The sequence below is a fragment of the Gadus chalcogrammus genome, chromosome 13, assembly GCF_026213295.1.
Source record: "Gadus chalcogrammus isolate NIFS_2021 chromosome 13, NIFS_Gcha_1.0, whole genome shotgun sequence".
In the NCBI taxonomy this organism is placed as follows: Eukaryota; Metazoa; Chordata; class Actinopteri; order Gadiformes; family Gadidae; genus Gadus; species Gadus chalcogrammus.
In genome coordinates, this window is record NC_079424.1 from 4,354,843 (window position 1) to 4,379,231 (window position 24,389).

The 24,389-nt window shown below is 47.1% G+C and overlaps 1 protein-coding gene across 1 annotated transcript; it reads left to right on the top strand.

Moving 5' to 3' along the window:
* The first annotated feature begins 4,490 nt into the window (after positions 1-4,490).
* On the top strand, positions 4,491-14,319 carry LOC130402437 (nuclear receptor subfamily 1 group D member 1-like). The gene is made up of 8 exons (XM_056606594.1): positions 4,491-5,043; positions 9,818-10,126; positions 10,539-10,627; positions 10,904-11,048; positions 12,729-13,318; positions 13,453-13,638; positions 13,757-13,967; positions 14,104-14,319. Exons 1-8 carry the CDS (start codon positions 5,028-5,030, stop codon positions 14,298-14,300), a joined length of 1,743 nt encoding a protein of 580 aa, XP_056462569.1. The 5' UTR covers positions 4,491-5,027; the 3' UTR covers positions 14,301-14,319.
* The last annotated feature ends 10,070 nt before the right edge of the window (positions 14,320-24,389 follow it).

Sequence of the window (24,389 nt, forward strand, 5' to 3'; positions counted from 1 at the left end):
GAGAGGGGGAGGGGAGGAGAGAGAGAGGAGAAGAGGGGGGAGAGGGAGAGGGGAGAGGGGGGGATGATGAGAACGAAGAGAGAGATGAGAGAGAGAGATGAGAGAGAGGAGAGAGAGAGAGAGAGAGAGAGAGAGAGAGAGAGAGAGAGGGGGACAAAAGGCAGAGCAATAGTTTAAGAAAGGAAGAGAGCAGAGGGTGGGGGCACCGTCAGGGTAGTGGAGTGTGAGACCGTAAAGTAAGAAAAACAGAGAGAGGGAGAGATGGTAGAGGGAGAGAGAGAGGGAGAGGGAGGGAGAGAGAGAGAGGGAGAGGGAGGGAGAGAGAGAGAGGGAGAGGGAGGGAGAGAGGGAGAGGGAGGGGGGAGAGAGAGAGAGGGGGGAGGGAGAGAGAGAGAGGGAGGGGAGGGAGAGGGAGGGGGGAGAGAGAGAGAGGGGGGAGGGAGAGAGAGAGAGAGGGAGAGGGCAGGGGTGGGGAGAAAGAGAGAGAGGGGGAGAGGGTGAGAGAGTGAGAGAGAGAGGAAGGGGAGACAGCGGGCGAACGGGAGGGTGAGCGAGGGGTTGTGTGGTTGAGACAAAGTTTGATCCACATGTGGAAACGATTGTCTAATTACGGAAGATATGTGTAAGCATTGCTGGCTGGAGGAGAGAAGCGCAGGCTGATTGGTCGAAGGGGCACGCGGAGAAGGATCTTATTGGTCGAAGGATGGCCAGAGAGGGAGGTAATGAGGAAGTAGACTTTGGGGGAATAGAAAACAACATCTCGTCCACTTCTGACATATTATATTGGTCGTCATATCGCTAGCAGTCAGGATCTTGGCAAAACTTTGGCTTTCAGCTTTCTATTTCCTTTTGAATCTCACAGGAACAAATTTAAAGTATAAAGGGGTACTGTTCTGAGCTGACCCTTGACCCCTGGCCCCTGACCCCTCTCTCCTTCTGGATGGTTTTGGTTTGGGCGGACTTCGATAACGGTTCTGGGAGTTAATTGGAATGGATTCATGAATTTTGCTATGCCATGCTATGGGCAGAAATTAGGAATATGATTCCTGTTCGATACTTTTGTGTTTAGGCAAGGCAAGGCAAGGCAACTTTATTTAAATAGCACTTTTCATACACAAGGCAGACTCAAAGTGCTTCACATATAAACACTGTCATGCAATAAAATAAAATAATAGGTAAGTAAAAGAAAAACATATGCAAAAAATAGAAAGTTAAAAAGGCATTTTAGTATTTAGTTGTTGCACCTTTTATAAGTGTACTGTTATAACTGTTGCTACTGTAATTACTGACGCTGTTGATAAAGAGGAAGGAAACTGACGTTTGTTCGGATTCGTTAAATGTGTTTGTGCCTGTTTGTGTGTGTGTGTAGTATATGGTGTGTGTGTGTGTGTTTGTATGCCTGTGTGTGTGTGTGTGTGTGTGTGTGTGTGTGTGTGTGTGTGTGTGTGTGTGTGTGTGTGTGTGTGTGTGTGTGTGTGTGTGTGTGTGTGCATTACGTTTGAGTGAAAGATTCAAAAAGGTGTGTCACACCTTTCTTCTCAGAAGTGTGCAGGTGCACTTCTTGGCAGTCGTCCCGTTGGTGCTGCTGACTGTAACTCAGACGCCTGTGATTACTGCATGAACTTGTTTTGACACGGCGTGGGAGGGGAAATATTCACGCATCAACCCTATATTCCAAGAAATATGCTCACACACACAAGTACAGTCCTACTATCTTCTTTATTTTGATGCCACCATTGGTATGAGAGATAACCCATGAAAACTCCCTCTTCATCTTGATAGTAAACATGTCTGAACTCATCTGTCTGTAGTCTGACACATTTAGTTAATGTTGCTTAAAGGACGAATACCAACATTTGCTCATACCTTACACACCCTGTATCCAGTTGACAGTATCATTGAACAAAGGACTGATAACTGCCAAGACAAATAACGATGTTCTTCTCTGACGATTTACCTTCGATGATGGTGCCACCTTGTGGCGCCCAATAAGATGACAGCAGGCAGCACAGCGGGAACAAGCCATGACGTCGTTGACGAGCACGAGCAGTGACGTCACCACACAGCAAACAGTGTCCCCTGAAACAACATGAGGTATTTTTAACCCTAAATCCTTGGCCAAGAAAGTCTCCTTAACCCTGATGAACTATGTTTTGTATAAGGGTTTTAAATATGTCAGCTCTGGGTTATTCGTTTCTGTGTGGATCGATAATCTGACGTCATTTGCCACATTAAAGGCGCTGTCACACCAAAATTGTACCGGGGGCGAAAATTGTACCGCCTACGTAATCTGCGTTCGAAAATTCCAAACCTGCCTGGCAACCGACGATCGCTTAGAACGTTGCCTGGCAACGACGATCGCGTTGAACGATGACGTAGGAAGGTTCATGTTCACTTTATATTTGTATTGTATTAAATTGTTTAATCGCATTTAGCTAGTAAACTGAGTGTGCTAACTAGCACTATCACCGCTCTCGGCCTACTCTCAGAATTCCGAGACTGGGAGACATAAAGGGGGCGTGCCTCCGAGAAATGCCGCAAGAAAGCCGGGAGATTTTCCGACTTCCGACTCGGAAGACGGCGTCCGAGGATTCAGGAACACACCATTTGTTATCAAAATCTGGCCCCAGTTGCCGAACAGAATCATCAGAGCGACATGAGGTGTTGTTTACGAGAACTTTCTGACTTTGCAAAAATGTTTTTCCCATAAATCCCAGCGATCTAAACGCGCCATTACATTCTGAGTTTTGGCCGCAGGGTAGAGTCATTTCTGGTCAAATAGCTAAATTAGCTAAATTCAAAGTATACATCTATATATATATATATATATATAGATGTAGACTATGTTATATAGTTATTAGGCATACAATAAATTAACATTCAATTATGTTATTCCATTGAAAATGATGTTGGACATTTGGCAAATTGTTTGGCTTTTTACCTTGTAGAATACCTCAACGTCAGCGATCAATCATCGAGTGAACGAAGTCTAGCTTGGTCTGTGGAATTTAATGATCAAAGATTAACCAAAGGAGAGCTGTACCAGGACACAGTATGCTTTCCTTAAAGGGCCAATACCAAAGAGTTAAATTAAAACTGCGTTATTTTACTATTGCATGTTAAAAAACACATTTCCCTTTGAAATTGGAGATTGTGAAGTATTCAAAATGTGTATTTAGACACAACAAAAACGTTAATCTATGCATATCAGAATCAGAATCAGAATCTCTTTATTGTCATTGCACAAAGTGCAACGAAATTGGGGTAGTGGCTCTCAAAATAAGTGCTTTTTAAAACAAAAACTAAATGAGAAAAGGGTTATTTTTTAAAAAAGATAGAATGTTAAAGAACTCAAACAAATATACATATTTTAAATTGTCAGCCAATTTTAAAGGTCAGATTGGTATGATAATGCAATAATTTATAATTCTGAGAAATAACAGCTCTGGGGTAGAAACTGTTTTTAAGCCTATTTGTTTTTGATCTGATTGCCCTGTAGCGCCTCCCAGAGGGCAACAGTTCAAACAGGTTATGGCCTGGGTGGGATGAGTCTCTAAGGATTCTATGAGCTCTCCTGAGGCAGTGTCCATTGTAGACATCCTCAAGAGAGAGAAGAGGACATCCAATGACTTTTTGTGCCGTTTTTATGACCCTCTGGAGCGCTTTCCTCTTAGCTGCAGTATATATTATACAGTTGCACATTTCCATCACTGACGTCATTGTCCAGGGTGTGGCGCTGTTGTATTAATAACGGAGTCAAGTTGCCTCTATTTCTGTGGCGTACTTGTTTAATAGCCATATCCGTATTATACAACGACTTCTTCAAAACACTGTTACTAGAACAGGGGTCGTGAATGTAGGTCAAAGGGCCACCGTTATACAACCACTGCTTATCCAACCCGCTGATTATAGCGCATGTGTAACACGATGTAGGTCACAGAGCGATTCTTATTTATCACAAATTATAATGTACACATTAATGTAAACCCCGCATCGCACGTCTCCATCAACAGTGCGTCGCTCTGTGCAGAGATGCATTCATGCTTCGTTCATATCTCATCATCGATAGGAAACACGAGACCGTCAACACTGACACGGATCTGAGACGCTGACCTACATTCAGCATCCGCCAGCACAGCGCATGTTACGAGGACTACTGGTAGGACATTTCTCCGGTACTGGTTAGCGTGCCTGTGTTTTGGGACAGTAGCCCCCGTCCCATCATGTGCCCATTGGTCCAGACCAACTGTAGCACCCTGTTCACGTCTTGTTAAATGGATTAATAGAACATTTCTCCCGAAACCCCGAAACGTGACACGTGGACGGGGGCCACTGTGGGCGGAGCCGCGGTCACGCTTAGCCCCGCCCCTCCGCATGTGCTCGCGCTTCCTACCGCAGCCCAAGCGCGCAAGCCCCGCCCAGGTCATTAGCATAAAATGTGTGTCAGTAGGACAGAGAGCGGGGCGGCTCACATGCCACGAGCACATGCGGCTGAGCTTCACCAGCATTCCGACGCCTCGGCTCCGCGCGCAGAGCTCCGCCAATCAGGACGCGAGGAGGACCGCGGGGGCGTGCGCGAGCTCGGGGGGAGAGAGAGGGAGACTCTGATACATAAACAAACAGCGGGGGGTTTGAAGGGACACGGAACGGGGACACACAACTGGTCACATTTCTTGGCCACCTGGAAACGTGCTGGTCCCAGTGGGCGGAGTGTTCTGGCTGCTCGCGCGCACGCAGGTCTCCTGGTGTGCTCGTAGTGACGCGCGTGAAAGCCAAACCTCAGACCTCATCCGAGCACTCATCCCAGTACAGGACGCCTGTAGGTTACGGCTCCGGTCCCGCAGCGCTCTGATCGATCACGGGACTGTAATCAATTTATCTGAACCTCTTTGATCTAAAGGGTTCTCCTCTACTTTCTGGGATCCACTCCACATGGTGGTCCGGACTGCTACGTCTCCCCAGCTCCTGAGGAAGACCCTCACCCAGTAGACCAAACCACGTACTGAAGAAGACCACTATACGGAATTATGGAGAATAGTCCTGGTGAGTCTCAGCATTAAATCTTAATTCATTTTTCAATTTTCCTGAGCTGATGTACACTGGCTGCCTAGCGTGAAGGGTTTGGATTATCGGTGCGCATGAACCTGTTGTAGCCTATAAGTGAGTGATTCAAGCATTATCTTTATAACTATTGATCACATAACCGGGGCGTCTGTTGAATGTTTCTTACAGTATGCTGAGAATGGACAGTAACAGGTTGGGTGACAGCTATGAACAGGTCCTTATTGATTGGAACATCGCGTTATGGATAACTTGGTCTTTACATGTACACTCATAATCCGGGTTTATTGGGCAGGCAGCGCTGGTCCATCTACCATAGGATTTGTACTTTATTATTTAGTACTATATTATTTAGCAGTATACAATTATTTTGCAGCATAGGATTTGTACTTTGTATTTGATTCCGTAGTATTTTTTCCATATGGTGTGTGTCATGTTATTTGTACCGTATTGTCGGTGCTGTTCTTGCGACCGATGCGGTTGTGTAAGTGTACATCCAGTGACGTGCAGTGTGACCCCAAACGGCCCCGGACAAAGGCAGTGCACTGCACGGCCGTGAAAGTGTTATAACATTTTTAAATGATCTGCTACAGCGATGAGGTGTCTGTGTTTGGTTGCAGTTTTTATACGCAGTGTGTTGGTGTGTCTCGCAGCGGGGGACGCGTGTCCTGTATGTTGTCGTGTTGGACAGCATCAGGTTCGGTGCTTCTCGGTATGTCTCGGTGCGTCTCGGTGTAGATCAGCGCATTCTGTAAACGCCCCCCCCCTCTGTGAGCGCGCAGTCATTCCCACGCATGTGCGTACAGGTCTACGTCAAGAAGCCAACACACACACACACACACACACACACACACACACACACACACACACACACACACACACACACACACACACACACACACACACACACACACACACACACACACACACACACACACACACACACACACACACACACACACACACACACACACACACACACACACACTCTCTCTCTCTCTCAAGATGCGAGTCAAAACAATACTTTCCTAGTGCCCCACTCCCATGGCCGTGAAGCGAAGGCCACGAAAACACGGAGCCAAAGACGTGAATCGTGACGTTCCGGTCGTGGGCGTCGACCAGATGTTATGCGCGCTCATGTGTTCATTCAAACTTTCACTCGGCGATGGCATGCACCTGTCGACCCAAAGCCCTTAACATTCCCCTCGTATCAGTAAACGTTATCACTGACTACGGTGTTATCCATTCCCAGAGTAAATGGTGTGACTGACAGCCTACGGACGTTTTGGGTTCGTTTCGCCCTTTCCTAATATGGGCACATGTGGGTTGAGCTGTGGTTCATAACCCGCCGCGCGCCTGACCTACATACGGCTGGCACGGTTCGACTGACGGATGTTGGAGTGAATCCCTCTCCTGCAGGCTTCCCGTAGTACGGGCAGTCGTATTTCACGTACGGGGCGTCGTTATGCGTTTGGACGCTAATACGCACCTTGCCCGCCTCGGGCTCGCGCAAGCAGCACGTGTATCAGCTTCGGTGTCCACGTGCCGCCGCGCGTGATAAACAGCGACGCCCCGCCCACAGTACGCGGTGCTCCCCCCGCCTCCCACGGAGATGCACGGGGATTCCTCTCCGCTCGCTGGGAGTGTGTTCACTGTCTGGTCACTGGGAGGCTGGTCCCTGGGAGTGTGTTCACTAGGATTCTGGTCACTGGCAGTCTGGTCACTGGGAGTCTGGTCACTGGGAGTCTGGTCACTGGGAGTCTGGTCACTGGGAATCTGGTCACTGGGAGACTGGTCCCTGGGAATCTGGTCACTGGGAGACTGGTCACTGGGAGCCTGGTCACTGGGAGACTGGTCACTGGGTGGGAGGTACCAGCCTCTCTGCCTCATCCGACCTCCTTTAAATCCTGTAACCCACGAGAAGCCTCTCAATGTTATGGTCACCCCTTATCTTATCTTGGATATATTCAGCATGTGTATTTTAACAAAGAGGTCAGGAAAAGTCACGAATCACTGCTTTTACTGTAACCTTAAGAAGGCATATTTGAGGCAAACAAGGCCTCAAATATAGCTTAATAAATGCTCAGAAATAATTAAAACCGTTTCATAACTTTATATATTTGTACCAACAACATAATTGGCTGTTCTTTGAACTCACGCAAGAGTTAAGCTTCATAAAATGCTAATTTAATAAATGCTTATAACTGAAACCCCTTCATAACCTTTTATTTTGTGCTGACAACATCATTTGCTGTTCTGTTAAAATACAAGAGTTTAAAAAGTGAATGGGACGCATTATTTTAAACTGCGACCCACACCTTTATAAACAGGATATAATTAAAGACCTAGTGTCACCATAACGTGCTATGGAGCAGTGGGTTACGTTTGTGTAACCGTCCAGCCTAATGGGTTTAGGTGGAGGATGCTAGCCTAGCGTTTAGCCCGCTAGCCTGTAGCAGACTCAGGCTAATCGCTCTGTAAACGCCTCAAAGAGTTTGACCTGGTCCTAGTAGCTTCTTCTGTTTACCTCGTTATCGAGCGGTCGGCCTGGCTATTGGCAGGCCTCGGCACACACACCCTCATGAATGCAAACACCGAGATCAACTGACCTGGATAACACGACAAAGGCTTGTCACGGAAATGAGTCACCTGTCCCAGCATGTGCCAAGGGCTGGATCTGAACAGGCAGCACAAAGGGGGATTGCATATGGGCACGGCTATTGTACAGTGTGAGTTGGTGTGTTTGTGTGTGTGTACGTCCCTCAATGTTAGTGTGTGCGTGTTTAGGGTGCACCCCACACACACACACATTGGGATGCACACTATACAAACGCACACACAGACACACGCACACACTCTCTCTCTCTCTCTCTCTCTTTCTCTCTCTCTCTCTCTCTCTCTCTCTCTCTCTCTCTCTCTCTCTCTCTCTCTCTCTCTCTCTCTCTCTCTCTCTCTCTCTCTCTCTCTCTCTCTCTCTCTCTCTCTCTCTCTCTCTCTCGGTACAATGGCTGTGCCCATATGTACATGTCATCTGTTTGAACCTGTGCTCTGACTCCCAGAAGAACTCTATAGAGTTTGACACCTGCTCCATCGGTACTCTTGAACGTTGTCGATAAAGGGGTATCATTATTATGTTTAGATTATCATTACAAACACCGGAAATTTTAGCATTTCCCCGACGAGTTCAGGCATGTTGTTCATGTTTACTGTAAGTCCTCGAAAGTCAGGGCCGAGATGTGGGCTTTGGGAGGACCGCGCACCAACGGTCAAGTGAGTCATCCGCGCGCCAGTGTTGACACGTGCCTGCCAAGCGGTTAAGAGGCTCCCGACGCTGCACGTGTTTTCAGGGAAGGGAGAGCCGGGGGAGGGAAGAAAGGGAGAGCCGGGGGAGGGCTTTCCACGGATGTGTCAAGGTCTCGCTGGGAAAACGTGCTCTGAAGGACTTTCCTGGAAATACAACGTCTACACAGCGGTTATTTAAAGATGCTCGTAATAGTGGTTATAGCACATCTTCTGATTTCCTGTTTTGTGAGCTTTACAGTGTAGCAGATCTGTTTAACCGCCTACATTCTAATCTCCGTTAATATAGTACCAAACAAGCTTTGGTGTGTAGGCCTATATCGATACAAATATATAGATACATATACATGAAACGAACGATAGGCTTAAAAAGCGTGACATAAGCATATGGAGCTTAATCAATTTAATAATTAACGGTTAATCCTTCTCGTCGAACGTGACCGAGATCGAAAAACGGTTTTATCGTAAAGCCCGAAATAACGAGCCCATGTATGGCCCCCGCCCCGCCGGCTTCCGGTGACTCAGAGGAATGTACGCTTCTTCTCCCGCCAGCCTCTCGTGCCTCCGTGCCCGGTCGTTAAAGCCCCCTCCTTTGCACGCGATCTCCCCGCTGCCTGTTGTTGTTCTGCTGCTGTTGTCTGCACGGGACTGCGCAAAGGGACTGCGCAAAGAGCCGTGTGACGGGGGCGGGAACTGTGTCAGGAGGACATGTGAGCTCGCGGTCAGGTGGCCGCTCGAGCCTGTGAGAGCAGCCGCGAGCGAGCGGGGCTGCTGCTGGTGGTGCACCAGTACACGTGAGCTGCAGGCTCCGTGCTGCGTAGTAGGACACCGTTACGTCACATGCGTTAAACGATGCGAACAAAAGGCTAGATTACATGTAATGTTTGTCATCACGCTTTGTTATAAAGCGACACACTGTCCGCCGTTTGTGAATGACATATAGATCCCCTTTTATGACTTGCATTTCCATATATTTATAGGAAAGCCTTTTTATTTAAATATGATTGGTAGTTATTTAGAATACACACACTTCCATAATAAATTATAATATGCTATTTGGATAATGAAATATCAAAAAAATGACTACATTTCATAATCTTAAACTGTGGGCAACTCCTAAGCATCTAGAAGATTCCCTCTTGGACAGTGTCCAATGAGATTGCTGCAGCGGCTTAGCTGTCCGGGTTCTGCGTGCGGGCCGGCGATGTGGATCAGGAGCCCTGCTCGGTGTCCTCTTGCACGCGTAACAGACCGCGGCGCTTTCCATTACACAGGAGCCCAGATAACACTAAGTCTGTGGGAGTGAGAGACACATTGGACCCATTGATATCAAAGTGGAGCATTGTGCAGCGCTGCTGACCTACATTGCTCTCCGGTCCCTTTATAGCTCCTGGATGTGGACCGCTGAACTGAGCATGTGCCTCCCCTCTCTCCCTCTCTCCCCGCCTCTCCCCAGGTGGTGTCATCCTGTACGCGGGCTCCTCCGGCAGCGCCAGCCCCAGCCCGGGCAGCCCGTCCAGCGGCTACCAGACCCAGTCCCCCTCCTCACACTCGCAGCCCTCCTCCCCCGAGGCCATCTCCTTCCAGGAGCTCGGCGCCCTGAAGCCCGGCGGGGAGCCCTACCCCGCGCCCCCCTCCCCCAAGACCGTCTTCCAGTTCCCCGAGGTGGTGGGGGCCAACCCCCCTCCCGCCGCCGGCGGCCCCGCCTCCTACACCCACCCCATCGCCGGGAAGAGACCCTGCGGGTTCACCGGCACCTTCACCAGTAAGCACCTCCTGTGGATGTCTCTCTCTCAGTGCCCCTCGTGGTGAAGCTGGAGTTCAGGCTTTTGGTTATGGTTCAACGTCGACGCAACGCGATGAGCACGCGGACGCCTCAACGCAGTCGTGAACCTGTTTTGGTTCTGCGTCGGGTTTTAATGAACAGACCAATCACAGCCCTTGTTGCTGCGGTGCCTCAGCTTCGGCTTCGACGTGCCCCCTCCCAATATGTGGGAGGGATAAGTCAGGAAGCAAAGTGGGTCTGCAAGGACGTAATTGGTCCGTAAACCCTCTTGTGTTGGGTCGACGTGGAACCATCACTTAGCCTTTAGACTTGACACATGCCTAGACTAGTCTACTGCCAGAGGTCGGTCTTAACCTTGCCCCCCCCCCCCCCCCCCCCCCCCCTCCCACAGAGACCGGAGGCATGGTGCTCCTATGCAAGGTGTGTGGCGACATCGCGTCGGGCTTCCACTACGGTGTCCACGCCTGTGAGGGCTGCAAGGTGAGACCCCACGATGGAGATAAAACCAATACCATCAATCAAGACCCACTTGTTCAGAGTTCACCTCGACTATGTATCGCCTCCCCCCCCCCACATCTTACTGTACCGACAGCGATATATTGTTGTTTATCTTTCTTCTGACTAATGCACTTATTGTAAGTTGCTTGTGATTAAACCGTCTGGTAAATGCCCTAACTGTAAATGTATGGATCAGTGTTGTTGATATCCTCACTGAACCCGCTGAGCTCCTTGACTGACGGTGTTGTGGTTCCTCAGGGCTTCTTCCGACGCAGCATCCAGCAGAACATCCACTACAAGATGTGCGTGAAGAACGAGAACTGCCTCATCATGCGCATGAACCGCAACCGCTGTCAGCACTGCCGCTTCAAGAAGTGTCTCTCCGTGGGCATGTCCCGAGACGGTACGTCCCCTCCCCTAGTCTCCATGACACCAGACACCGGGAGCCCCACCGGGAGCCCCACGGTCGTCCGTCAGGGTGGAACACAGCTTGCCAAGGCGGGGGGGGGGGGAAATGAGGGCAACGTGTTGGACTAAAGTAAATCGTAAAAAGTTAATGGTTTTGTCACACCCAGTTTTATTTTGTGCCCTGCACTCAGACGTGTGCGGACACATTTAGACGAGCGTTCTCTGGAATGGGATTCAGTCGTTAATCACCTTCGTAGTCCTGGAATGAGGACAGAGACAGAGACGGAGGCACAGAGCTGCACTCCTATGCAGTTTCCTTGCCGCACACCTCTCTCTCCCTCTTCCTCTCTCTCTCGCTCACCCTCTTTCTCTCTCACCTTCTCGCTCTCCCTCCCTCTCTCTCCCTCCCTCTCCCTTTCTCTCTGTCTCTTGCTGTACCTCTCTCGCTCTCTGTCTCTCTCTCTCCCCCTCTCTCCCTCTCTCTCCCTCCCTCTCCCTTTCTCTCTGTCTCTTGCTGTACCTCTCTCGCTCTCCCCCTCTCTCTCCCCCTCTCTCCCTCTCCGTCCCTCCTTACCTCCCTCTCTATCCCTCCCTCCCTCCGTCCCTCTCTCCTCACTCCCTCCCTCCCTTCTGGGATGTGACTGAACTAGGCTCCCATAAATCATCCTCTGTACATCTGGAGCAAACATTTTTAGATGACCCAAAAAAAGACAGACATGCAAGGAAGGGAGGGGAGCGAGAGAATAACAGTCCTCTCGTTAACGCGTTCATTTTTTCTTATTCATAATTTCCATACTCAGGAATTAATAATTGATCAGGCATTTTTTACGCCACTCTATGGAAACGCTGGCTTGCAGATAAGGACAGACAAGGAGAAGTGAGGCCGGTGTAATGAACAACAGAGTTGGCCTGGGGTCACGCACCCGTTTCATGGCTCCCTGTTGTCCTCCTTGGCCCTCCGCTCCCACCTCGCTCCCTTGCTCCCTTGCTCCCTATCTATTGATCTTTAGTACGCAAAGCAATCGTTGGAACTCGGCCCACGTTTGTCTCGTTCAACCTTCGTCCCCCGCCCCACTGGTTGTCTGGATCTGTCACTCCGGTAATGACATCACGGAACACTCCTGTCGACCTAGTGACCTACTTACCGTGCTCCACTCTGGAGATGGGAGGAAGAAGGAGGGAGAGGGGGGAGAGGGGGGAGAGATTGGTGCAGAATACTGTAGCAGGATTCTATAAATAGATTTTCCAGAGGAGGAGCGGCTATCTGTTCCCAGCCTGACGGAGGGAGGTTAGGATGCAGGAGGCGAGAGGGAGGGAGGGAGGGAGGGAGGGAGGGAGGGAGGTTAAGGATGGAGGGATGTGGAGGATGGAGGGCTCGGAGGAAGAGGAAGGGAGGGGTTTCGGACTGCAGTGATACTGTAGTCGTGATGCTGGGGACAAAATAACCAAAAGAGCAGAAACATGTAGTAAAATGCCCCCCCTGGTGATTGTGATTGTGGATGTCAAAGTGTGGTCCGACGGAGCCCTGGTGCTTCTGAGAGTTGACCCCGTCCAGTGCCCGGGTATCAACCCTGCCTGGGTGCTGCCGCTCAGGGACTGAGGCGGTGTCGACCTGCGGCGGATCCCCCTCCACAGCGTCTAACCCCCCCCTCCTCCTCCTGTCGATTCCCTGCAGCCGTCCGTTTCGGTCGCATCCCCAAGCGGGAGAAGCAGCGCCTGCTGGACGAGATGCAGAGCTACATGAACAGCCTCAACGAGACGGTCTCCATGGAGACGGAGGCGTCCGCGCCCCCCGAGATCGCCGGCGGCCCCGAGGGGCGGCCCGGCGAGGGGGCCGGCGGCCCGTCCTACCACAACGCCTTCATGAACTGTGAGGAGAAGCCCCTCAAGATGGAGGCCACCGGCAACCACAGCAACGACAACAGCTCCGCCTCGTGCTTCAGCGGCGTGTCGCAAGACTTCCCCACGCCCCACTCCGTGGGCGTCCCCCAGCCTCAGTCCCAGTCCCAGTTCCAGGGGGTCCCATCCGGCTACCACCTCCCCACCCACTGCCCCGCCAACGTCAACAAGAAGCCCGCCGGCGCCGCCACGGACAACGCAAAGTACACGTACACGCTGGCGCCCAATCAGAGCCAGTGCCCCGTCACCGGGGCCACTTCCTCCTCGCATCCCGCGCCGGCCAATCAGAACGTCTTCTCCGCCGCCGGCGAGACGCAGAAGCAGACTTCCTGTCCGTGGAAGCTGAGTGGAGGAGCCAAAGTGCTGGTGAGGAACACTCCGGTGAATCTTAGTCGAACACCTTCAGAGGAGGTTATGTGTGTGAGGTTCTGCTGGTACCAACTCGGGAGAGCAGCTTCTAACCTCTCTCCTCTCTCCTCCTGCTCCTCCTCCCGCTACAGGCCTGTCCCCTGAACGCGTGCCCCGTGGCCCCTTCCAGCCGCTCCAGCCAGGAGGTGTGGGAGTCCTTCTCCCAGTGCTTCACACCCGCCGTTAAGGAGGTGGTGGAGTTCGCCAAGAGCATCCCGGGCTTCCAGAGTCTGGAGCAGCACGACCAGGTCATGCTGCTCAAGTCCGGCACCTTCCAGGTACGACCGAATCCTCCAATCAGAGCCCGGGGTCGGGTGGTGTCACGGGGTCAGATTTATGTTTTGGGTGCTCCTCCACCTGTGTCTAACGGCGCCACCTCCCTCTGTGGTTCCTCAGGTGCTCATGGTGAGGTTCTGCTCGCTGTTCGACCCCAAGGAGCGGACGGTGACGTTCCTGAACGGCCAGACGTACTCGCTGGCGTCCCTCAGGGCCCTGGGCATGGGCTGCCTCCTGGACGCCATGTTCGACTTCAGCGAGAAGCTTGGCCAGCTGGGGCTGGAGCCCGACGAGATGGCCCTCTTCATGGCCGTGGTGCTGGTGTCAGCCGGTAAGATCCCCCCCCAATGCCGCCTGCGTCACTGCCCACGCACGTCAACCGCCGCGCACGTCACCGCGGTGGGCCGTGTGAGCGCACCCGGGCTGTTGTGTCTAACCCCGGGTTTTGTTTTGCCGTCCTCGCGCAGACCGCTCTGGCATCGTGGAGGTCGCGGCGGTGGAGCAGCTCCAGGAGAACCTGATCAAGGCCCTGCGCTCGCTGATGTCGCACCGCCGGCCCGACGACTCGACCCTGTTCCCCAAGCTGCTGCTGCGGCTTCCCGACCTGCGCACCCTCAACATCCAGCACTCGGACAAGCTGCTGGCCTTCCGCATAGACCCCTGAGATGGGCAGCGCCGGCGCCCCCTCCTCCTCCCCCGCCCCCCTTCCCGTCGGCACCGTGGCACAGGCAGGTGTGGGGAGACGCTCCCCCCTCCCTCCCCCCAATCGCCCCTCCCTCCCTCCCTCCCTCCCCCCTCCGCCACCCACTCCTCCATCACTGCAGGACCCCCCGGACGCCGCGTGACAGACAGACGCCGGGCGCCACGCCGCGCCGCGCCGAACTCTGGCGCTACGCTTGAGAGGACTCAGGGGTGAGGGGGGACGAAGAGAGAGAGAGAGAGAGAGTACTGAGTGACAGCCGGGGGCTGGAGTCCCGCCCCCTCCTTCCTGCTCCTCCGGTACCTGCCACTCACAACTGGTTCTGTCCAATCCGCTTCCAGATCCCTGTCTTCATCCGACTCCTCACAAGGACCGAATCCGCACTCCTCTTCCTCCTCCTTCTCCGCTCCATCGACCGCGGCCTCTCCCCCCAGGACCAGGACTCAGACCGGAGAGGGTCTCATGTGATCTGCATGTGTAGTGGAACGGCTTCGCCTCTAGGGGGCGACGGCGCCGGGCAGTCTGGGAGACCGGGGGGAACCCGGGACACTTACTCATGAACAGTGATATAATACGACACATTCATGCTAAACAAATAAGAATGCACTTTTCATGCTTCAGGCTACTTCTGGAACCTATATAGATATATTATAGCAATAGAAACGTGTCCTTTCAAGTGTTGGCGGCTGGTTTATGCACTGGTGAAATGATCTAAGCTATTTTCATACTGTCAGTTTTTGTAAATCTTTATGAAGAATTTCAATTTGGAATTGAAGTGGAAATGCATTTGAGAGAAACATTTTTATGACGTGACGTCAATTGCGATGCATTTGTATTCAGTGATCGGAGAGAAATGATTGGTCATTTTAGACCAAGGTGGATGGTTTACATGTCAAGGTCTTTTTGTTGTACATTCTGTGTATAATCATATATATAAAATTGGTTCTTACTCATTGCAATTTTTCTTGCATAACTATACGAAGCTAGAAGCTAATTATTGTACCAAGTCGGTCGCGTCAACACATTGATGCCATATTCAAAAGAAAAAGACAACATTGCAGACCTATTAAATCTCTATAAGCAAAATGTATTGTGAATACTCTCATTGTGAATATTTTGTAAATGGTTTATGTCGTATGTACTATAATTAAACTACGTTATATAGCACTGCTGCTGTGTCACCATGTTTCCTTGTTGGATGCACTTTACCGAGCATGCTGATGAGGCGTCGCATAGCAACAGAAGGACGTCAGCCTCATTACGCACTATAGGAATAGTTATATATAGTAACAGTATATATAGGAGCATATCCTTCGATTTTCCTTTAGGGCACAATAGTTCATGGTGTTATTTGATAAATTCAGAGAAAGATAAATGAGATATCGGTTCCATTTATTGTAACACCCAATAACTGAATCCATGTTTTATGACATTACAGGTGAATCATTAACGGTAATTGACCGTGTAACGTTAAATAATTTCTGTTTTAGAAATAGTGCGGTAACATCGAGTTCAATTCTTAGTCAGATTAATACTATGAATATTTAACCCACTGGTAGACTGCGGTAAACAGATTCTTTACGTAATCCAGGTTTTATTTCCTTCGTAATAGTCCAACAAAGCGAAGATCATTTTACGCATTTCATTTCTGTTGCCATATTTAATTAAAATTCATCATATAAACGCATTCAATTTTCCCATATAAATAATTAGTGGGACAGATATGCCGGGATTGGCTAAATGTAACAGGATAAGGATAATAGCAGGTCATCAGGACCACTGTTATGCACTGGTTCAGTGCGCTCACTCCCAGTAGGACTCTAGGATGACAGGACGACTAAAGAGCTCTACTTGTCTGGTGAATAAAGCCCATGCCTACGGTAGGCATGTTATCTTGTCATCTAATCCATAGCGGATCATGGAAAATGGAAAGGCGAGCCGTGACACTGTGGAGGTGTCTCTACGCACCACCTGCCGGCCGACCCGAAATAGCCAAGTGACGCCGGCCGACGCCGTGACATTTGCCAGTTGGGAACCGGCTCAGGCCATAAAGGTTAGGGGCACAAATGACTTACGGAATCAAATTCCATAAGCAGCAGCACGTCATTCTGCTGTGGCGAGAAACACCGGAGACCCTTTTAGGAGGAGGCATATATTCCCGCAGGACGCGCTCCCGACGCGGCGCCGTCTGCCCCCTGGTGGTCGAACAGTACAATAAATCAGTTCAAATGACTTAACATAACAGTGAATGGCGTTTGAGAAAACACCATGGCATGACCATTCACATGATTCTAGCTAATCAACAAAATAACGAAGGACGAAAAATAATGAATGAAGAATTTATTTTCGAATAATGTCTACCCACACACATCAGTTCAAGCATCACTAAGTGGGAGAGCTGGAGAGTTGTGGAAGACACCAGCCTTTGGAATCAATTCTGAATGGACACACTAAGTTGTATCTGGTTTCTTGAAGTTGTACTTTTGACAGGGCTGAATGATCATCACCACACCACATCGGCAGTTTAAAGGAACGCCCAATCTTATTTTACCACTATCTTGATGAGGAAGGTCGAGCTCTCTGAGTGGCCAACGACGTGCGTCGCGACATAGGTCGCATTGGTCGCTGTGTTGGTCGCTCCTCTGGCTGCTTACAGTCGCTGTGGTCGCTGGCTTGGTCGCTCAAAGTCTATGGGCGGTCGTTAATAAGTTAATTTGCATGTTATTAACGTTTTTTTCGCGACGGTTGAAGTAGGCCTACCAGAAAGGTTTTTATGGCAAATATTATTTTAATTTTTTTTCGATTGAATTACAGTTTAAAATGATGAAATCGTTGCTCTATCAGTATCAATAAAATATATTAGTTGTAATTTGGGGCATATTCAAATAATGTATTTATATATTATAGCCTATTTGTTTTGTTAAATGTCATGCCTACACTTAAATGTGTGCCTAATAAGGTATATTATGTACAAAGTTCTTCGTTATAGAGTGATATAGTTTAATATAAGTGTAACAATTGCCAGTCAATGCCACAGTGGTGCAAGCGTTAGTGATGCTAGTTTAGTAATCAAATGGGCGGGTGTTTGATTCTCTCCACGGTCAGATATATTTTTGCTCTTTTAGTCAAACTTATTGACGCAATCGGCCTCTTTCATTTTAACATGTTAGTATGATTTAGTACGATGGTATGATAATTATACGACTTAATGACGGGCTGCGACGCCTGGCTGTATCGGCTGGCTGGCTGCGACGATAGTCCAGCCACGGCTGGCCGCTGGCCGCTGGCTGCTCTGGCAGGCTTACCGACTAGGTCGCGACCATAAATGCGTTGAGACCCTTTTTGCGGCAAATAGGTCGAAACCAACCAGAGGTATGGCACAATATATTCACAGAATCTCATCTTGTATTATCTGTGTGATCCCTAATATGACAAATTATTAGAATTACATGTTTACTGAATTCATACAAATACTGCATATGACATAAGCTAATTACTATATGCATAGGATATATTAAGCTGTATTCGTCCATATGATAACAGTCCATTGGAAAACAATCAATAACAAACTATTTGTGCTACATTTTCCCCTTACTCTGTATTTACATGTATAGTAATCTGTGTTTTGTAATCTTTAGGGCCAGGAGTGTGGATCATCGGGGACAGCTACGTCTGCCATGGAGAGAAGAGAGCCAGGGACACCTGTGGCCCCCGCCATGGCCTGGACCAGGGTCAGGTGGTTTGGGGGGGGCGGACTGAGATGGAAGACCCTCATCCCTTTCTTCCTACAGTCCCTGAGAGGAGGAACAGCCCCGGATGTCCTGCTCATCCACTGTGGCAGCAACGACCTCGGACGCCTGGAGGGAGTTGAGGTTGTTGCTGCCATGAAGCAGGACCTACAGTACCTCCACGGGCACCCTAGGAAATGGGTGAACAGTGTGATGAACGCATTTGTTAGTGTACAGCTAGGAGGCAACAGCGTAGAGCATCCTGGGATACGGTTCAACTGCTGTGGTTTATACCTAGAAGACAACGTTCATTTCACCTATAGGAATTAAAAAAGAAAAAAACATTTCACAGTCCCTTGAGGCGATAATCCAGAGTGGGTGAAATTGACACTTACAGGGTCAATACTTTCAGCCTTCTCCCACTCTGAATTGTAATTTCAACTGAGTTTTCAATACTGTAAAATATAATCCAGGTCCTTAATCTTTATTCAATGATGCTTTTCTCTGCATATTTGATAAATCAGTAATTAGAACCTTTTTTGGTAATCATTTGTGTTTATCACACTGTTCATTCATTTCCCTACCTTTCTTTGTTCCCCCTCCAGTCTTCTGTCCCAGCCAAACTGACTCACTCTCCTCTCCACGTTGTATGGAGCTTTCCCCCAAAAGTAAAAAACAAAACCAAAAAAAATGTGTTCTGTTAAAATTGGGGGTGGGAGGATTTTTGTAATAAAAGCTTTCTTATTCTGACACTTTTTGTTCAAGTCCTATTTCTTACACATGCAGCCATTTGGACACCATTTTATGATAGCTGATAACCAAGGTACACACTAATGCTGTAATCAAGAGGACATACAGGCAGTTCAAATAAAAAGAGATATAACTTTATTGATCTTTGAACTTTATAAATATGAAAGATTGCTCCATATAACACCAACAATATAATATAACAATCTAATATAATATAATATAACGCCAACAACATAGTAAATGTATGTAGGCCAAAAAATACAGTCCAATGTTATTGCTTAAGAAACGGATCCCTTCGGACTAACTATTTACGAAAAATGCAATCAATAACTAATGTACAAATAAATGGTTATATATCAACCAGCAACGAAGTTGGAATGGTCTACACACATAAATAATTGTGATACACCAACTGTCATACATATACAAGCAAATGAAAAATGTAATAGGCCTAGCAACGCTACTGAAATGTTAATTAGACTAACAATAATATATAATGATACCGTAATGCAACTGTTCTTTTTCTTTGGATCTTTTGATTAAATGGAGCAATATATGGTGAATCGCAACGATCGCAAGCAGAGGACCGTGAGAGTTATTGAGCAGCAGCTGAACCAGTCTAAAAATCGGAAACGTTAAAGGGACACTGTGTAAAAATTACTCCCATCTAGTGATACAATTGTATATTGCATTCAAACTAATAGTGCCAGAGAATGTCTAATATGAGGAGAATGGGCACTCGCTGGTTAGTTCCGGTTTTCTGGACTGGTTGCAGTAGTAATCTCTGTCCACGCGGGGCGCTCGCAGGCGAGTCCAGAATGAATGGGAGCCTATGTGGTTTTATCCTCAGAATCCACTTTTCTCACGATGTAATTTTTTGTCAAGTAATTTGAAAGTTGCGTTCAAAAGGTGGGGCTAAGATAATAAACTGCGCTGAATATTGCATTTTTTAAGGTCATGTATCTGTTCTAAAAAGCCGTTAAAAACATGCGATGACGTCACACATTGTCATACTGTCAGAGGTACTGCTTTACGGCAGTTTCTGAAGCACTTTGGCACTTCCGCATTTCCCTTTTCCCGCAACGATAACACCAGCTGTTGGAGGTAATTATTTTTTTTTTGCTGCTTAATACACTAGTTACAGAGTTTTAGTGAGCTAATGTAAAAAAAATAAATGCGCGAATGTTTTACATATGTATGTTACTTACATAGTGTTTTTTTAATCCTCACTAGTGCCGATGATAAAGCTTTTTTTTTTAGCCACGATTATGAGCTATTTCTTTCTCCTGAAATAGAAACCTGGATTAGAATCATAATTTTAAGACTGCATCAACTTAGTTTACATCAGTTAACAATCTCCTAGAGAGCTGTTTTCTGTTGTACTCCTCCTCATGCATCTTCCTTTCTTGATCTCTACAGTTGGACCTTGATGCTGTGACAACGGACAAGTCTTCTTCCTCTGTCCTTTTTCCCTGCCTCTGTTCAGTATGCAGTGTTAAATCATTTCTCTTTTTTTTATTAGTTACTATTAGTTACTGTTCTTATTTTGTTCTTGTTAGTGTGATGTTTGAATAAACCTGTTGCAATGTTGGAATAATGTTTGTATAATTACTGTTATACAACTGTTACTGTTTCAATGTGACCAGACCATATTTCTCATTTAACAAACATGTGTAGCTTATTATGTGTTGCAGGGCAGAGCAATTATATTAAATGGCTTAAAACAAACCCATCTGTAAAGATCAGTGAATGCATAGAAATCAATGACAAGTGGTGTAGATGGTTTTCCCTCTGTGCAAAGTCATTAGCCCAAGTCCTACAAAAAAATAACGACTGTAATGGCAGATGTTGAAGTTGTTAAATCGTTAACTAACCATTTGTATGGAACAATTGGTTAAGGTAAGTTAAGTGCTTGAGTCTCGACACTTTAGAGAATGTCTAGCGCGCAACTTGAATAAGCCATGTGCGATATTACCCGGGCTCCAGCGCAACTTTCCTTACCAGGTGAAGCCTCAGGTAGCCTAGGACCATTCATACAGGAGCAAGCAAGAACGTTACCTTTTTCTGTCCTTGGGAAACGAAAAGACGGACAATCCGTTTCCACTGTAAGTGCAGTTTATCATTGCACATTTACGAGGCATTTCTTTTTTAAACTATCTTTATTTTTGGAAAATAGACAATGACAGATGAAATGATATTGAGCGGGACATTGACTGTATTATTTAAGGTGGTCATACCGTCCGTACCTACCATGTATATAACACTTTGAACATTGAACACAAGAAATTGAAGAAATTCCATTTATGCCCATGTACTTTCACCATACATACTATCTAAAAAATAGTTGCCAGTGTTGTTGCCTTTTGCTGCGAGAGTGTTCGAGGGTCCCCAAATATGGGGACCCTCGAGCTTAAGATTTAAGAGGTTAAGAGTCTTCCAGCTTCCACAACTCCACCGTGTCAAGCAACCTCTTGTGAGTCGAGCTTGTTGGACTATCCATTGGTCTATCCTCTGGACTTCCAGCTGCTTCCCTATAATATAATAATAAAAAAAAAAAACATTAAAAAATGGTGTGGCGCACAATAATCTCAAATTACCGTTTACTATGTTACCCAAAAGAGAAAAGAAAAAAAGCACTGCTATCAACAGAATCTGCTTCAACAATCAATCAACAATAACCAGTCAGACCACATCAGTCTATTGATGATCTTTCTATCGTTCGCTCTGTGCATACACCTCACTACACTAGTAGGCCTTGGCTCTATCGGGTGTTTAATCCATATTCAATTCAGTAATCAACTGTAGGCTAAAGAGCCTACAATGCACAAGAGCACCACAATATTGTTTGACCCCTCATAATATGGGTTTCAAACAGCCACACTGAACATGCAGAAGAATAGATGTAGTCCTACAATCACACACATTAGATTCACAGTAAAGAGAGACAAAGTGTGGCGATCTAAGTGAAAATAATGTTTAGCCTACAGTGTATTACTGAATTGCACATGGATTGATTGGGTGAAGAAGGTTCATAATTACTGGCTGCGACAATGAGGACATTTGACTGTAATCAAAAATGTTGTTTTTAATACCTGCTTTCTTCTTCTTCTTCTTCTTTCTTCTTCTTTCTGCAGCCGACCACCGCAATGACCAACCCAATGACCACCGCAATACTTATCACAATGATAATTCCTGCAATGATCTCAGGAGTCCAGATAACAGCTGGTACCGGGTTGCTAATGCGGTCAAAGGGTTCTAAAAGCAGAAATACATTGAAGGGTGATTGGCAAAGCCTCTGAATCTGAATTAACGCATAGTTAGACCACACACTAATGACTAACAGACTCAGCCTTCCTCAAAAGGGTTTGCTTAACTCTGTTGAACCCTTAGGATTTCTGTGAAATTGCTAACTACATTTCAATTTAATTTACCGATAAAAACATTTGCGCATGAAATTAGTTTCTGACCAACAATTAGTTTCAGATTTGTCGGTGGGATTAGCCGTAGAAGTACAATACTGACAGGTCAAGTTAATTGTACAGCCCTCGAAAGACTTCAGTTGCACATTAGGTGACCCAACAACAAGAAAAACCAAAGTTCAGTAGAAATAGGGAAAACATTTAAAATAAAAACAAATAGCGACCACATTTGGCCTAGTCTGATTCTATATATTAATTGTAGACATTCATAATTTACCAGGTAACTAAAACAGAAGACAATTGGTTTACATGTTGCCATTTGTGGAGTTGCCGAAAATAATGCATGCCTACCTTGAGGTTTTGGGGCAGTAGTGCAGTTAGCTGTTGAAATAAACATGCAAAATAAACAATAACTAAAACTTCAAAACCAACCATTCAAATAATTCAACTCTACACAAATTGTGTCCCTAAGATATTGGTTCCATCAACACATTAGATTAACAGGAAATTATTTTGGGAAAATATTATTTTGTTTTACATCGAAATAATGTTTAGATTTGAATAATATTTTAACCAACAATACATTAATTCAAAAATAAATAATGATGTTTCTAATTATGTTTCTCGCTGATAATAAAGTATAAAAATAAACTCACTGTGACAGCAGATTGGGGGGTAGTACTACAATGAGAGGAGAAAAGGGCCATGGGATTTACAGGAAGAAGTTTCTTCAAGTCAACTCTTAAAACACTTTCTTGAACCACTGGCTCAGAGTATGCAGTGCTTGGCCCTTGGTTCTATGAACCTCCTAAATGTACAGACAGCGATATATTGTTTCTCTTACTTCTGACAAAAATGCAAGCTTGTCGCTTTGGATAAAAGTGTCTCCCAAAGTAAGTGAGGGCGGCTCCGAGGACAAGATTTTGAGTCGATGCGTTTCACAAATGTATCTTACATTTGGTAGTTTTGCAGTTTGGACGTTTATTTAGTATAGCATCTGCAAAAGCAACATCTCTGTTTCCGGCTTTCACTCGGACAAAACACTGAATATAGATCGATATTCTCCCAGGTCTTAACCAAGCCAAAGATTGGGCATCAGACTGGCCCTTATATTGAAGGGGCTATTAATGATTGACCTTTTGTTTGAGGAGATAATAAATGAACTAATTGCTTGGGTGGAAGTGGTTAAGTTTCAAGTCATGTGTTGGATCAGAATACTTTTCAACTATAGGCCAACTAAATCTGCAGAGAGAAACCTAATGTATGCTCGGAGGACCAGGTTGGTCCATGTTTAAACAGAAGTAGCAATTTCACAAATCTATTTCTTATTTTAATGAATAGGCTACTCATGAAACAAGTTATAATCCTGATATACTGGCTATATTGTGACGATATGATGCCAATGTTTGGAAATCAGACTCACTAAATGTTTTGTATCAGAACCGTTGCATCCATATTTTAACACTGTGCAGAGATTGGGTCAGTACCAGCTGCAGAAAATATTCAGAGATGCCAACAATGTACAGTGCTTCCAATCTGAATTCATGTACTACGGCTCTCTTACCATCAGATGGCAATCAATTGTAGCGCAAACGCTCTCCAGGCATCCAGACAGGGTAAGTGAGGAGTGTGATGAGGACACAACTCCATTAAAAGGATCTCCATCAGTTGCCAGAACAGTTCCCTGTAGTTCAAGCACACAGGAGGAATGTGTAGGACTTTTAGACATGATAGACAGCACTGAAATGACAGCACTTTTTTACATTGCCTTCAAAATGTTGTGGATTAAGAGGATTAGTTACAGGAACAGTGGCGGTTCTACGTCCAGTTACGCCCCGGGCAAGACTTCCTCCAAGGGGGGGGGGGGGGGGGGGGGACTACGGACTTCAGTGGGGGTTTCATTCCGTCTGTGCACGGCACCTTCTCAACGAGCAGGTGTGCGCCTGCAGCCAGAGGGGGCGCCAAAACACCAATTCCCCACACAATGTTTTGTACTTCATTGAAAACCGCTACGCAGCGCTTATTTTTTTTTAACTGCTCGTGGCGCACCCCATGTGATTTGGCGCCCCCCACAAAGATGGCGCCCCGGGCGGCTGCCTGGTTCGCCCGTGCCTAAAACCGCCATTGTACAGGAATACTATACACCTTAATTTACC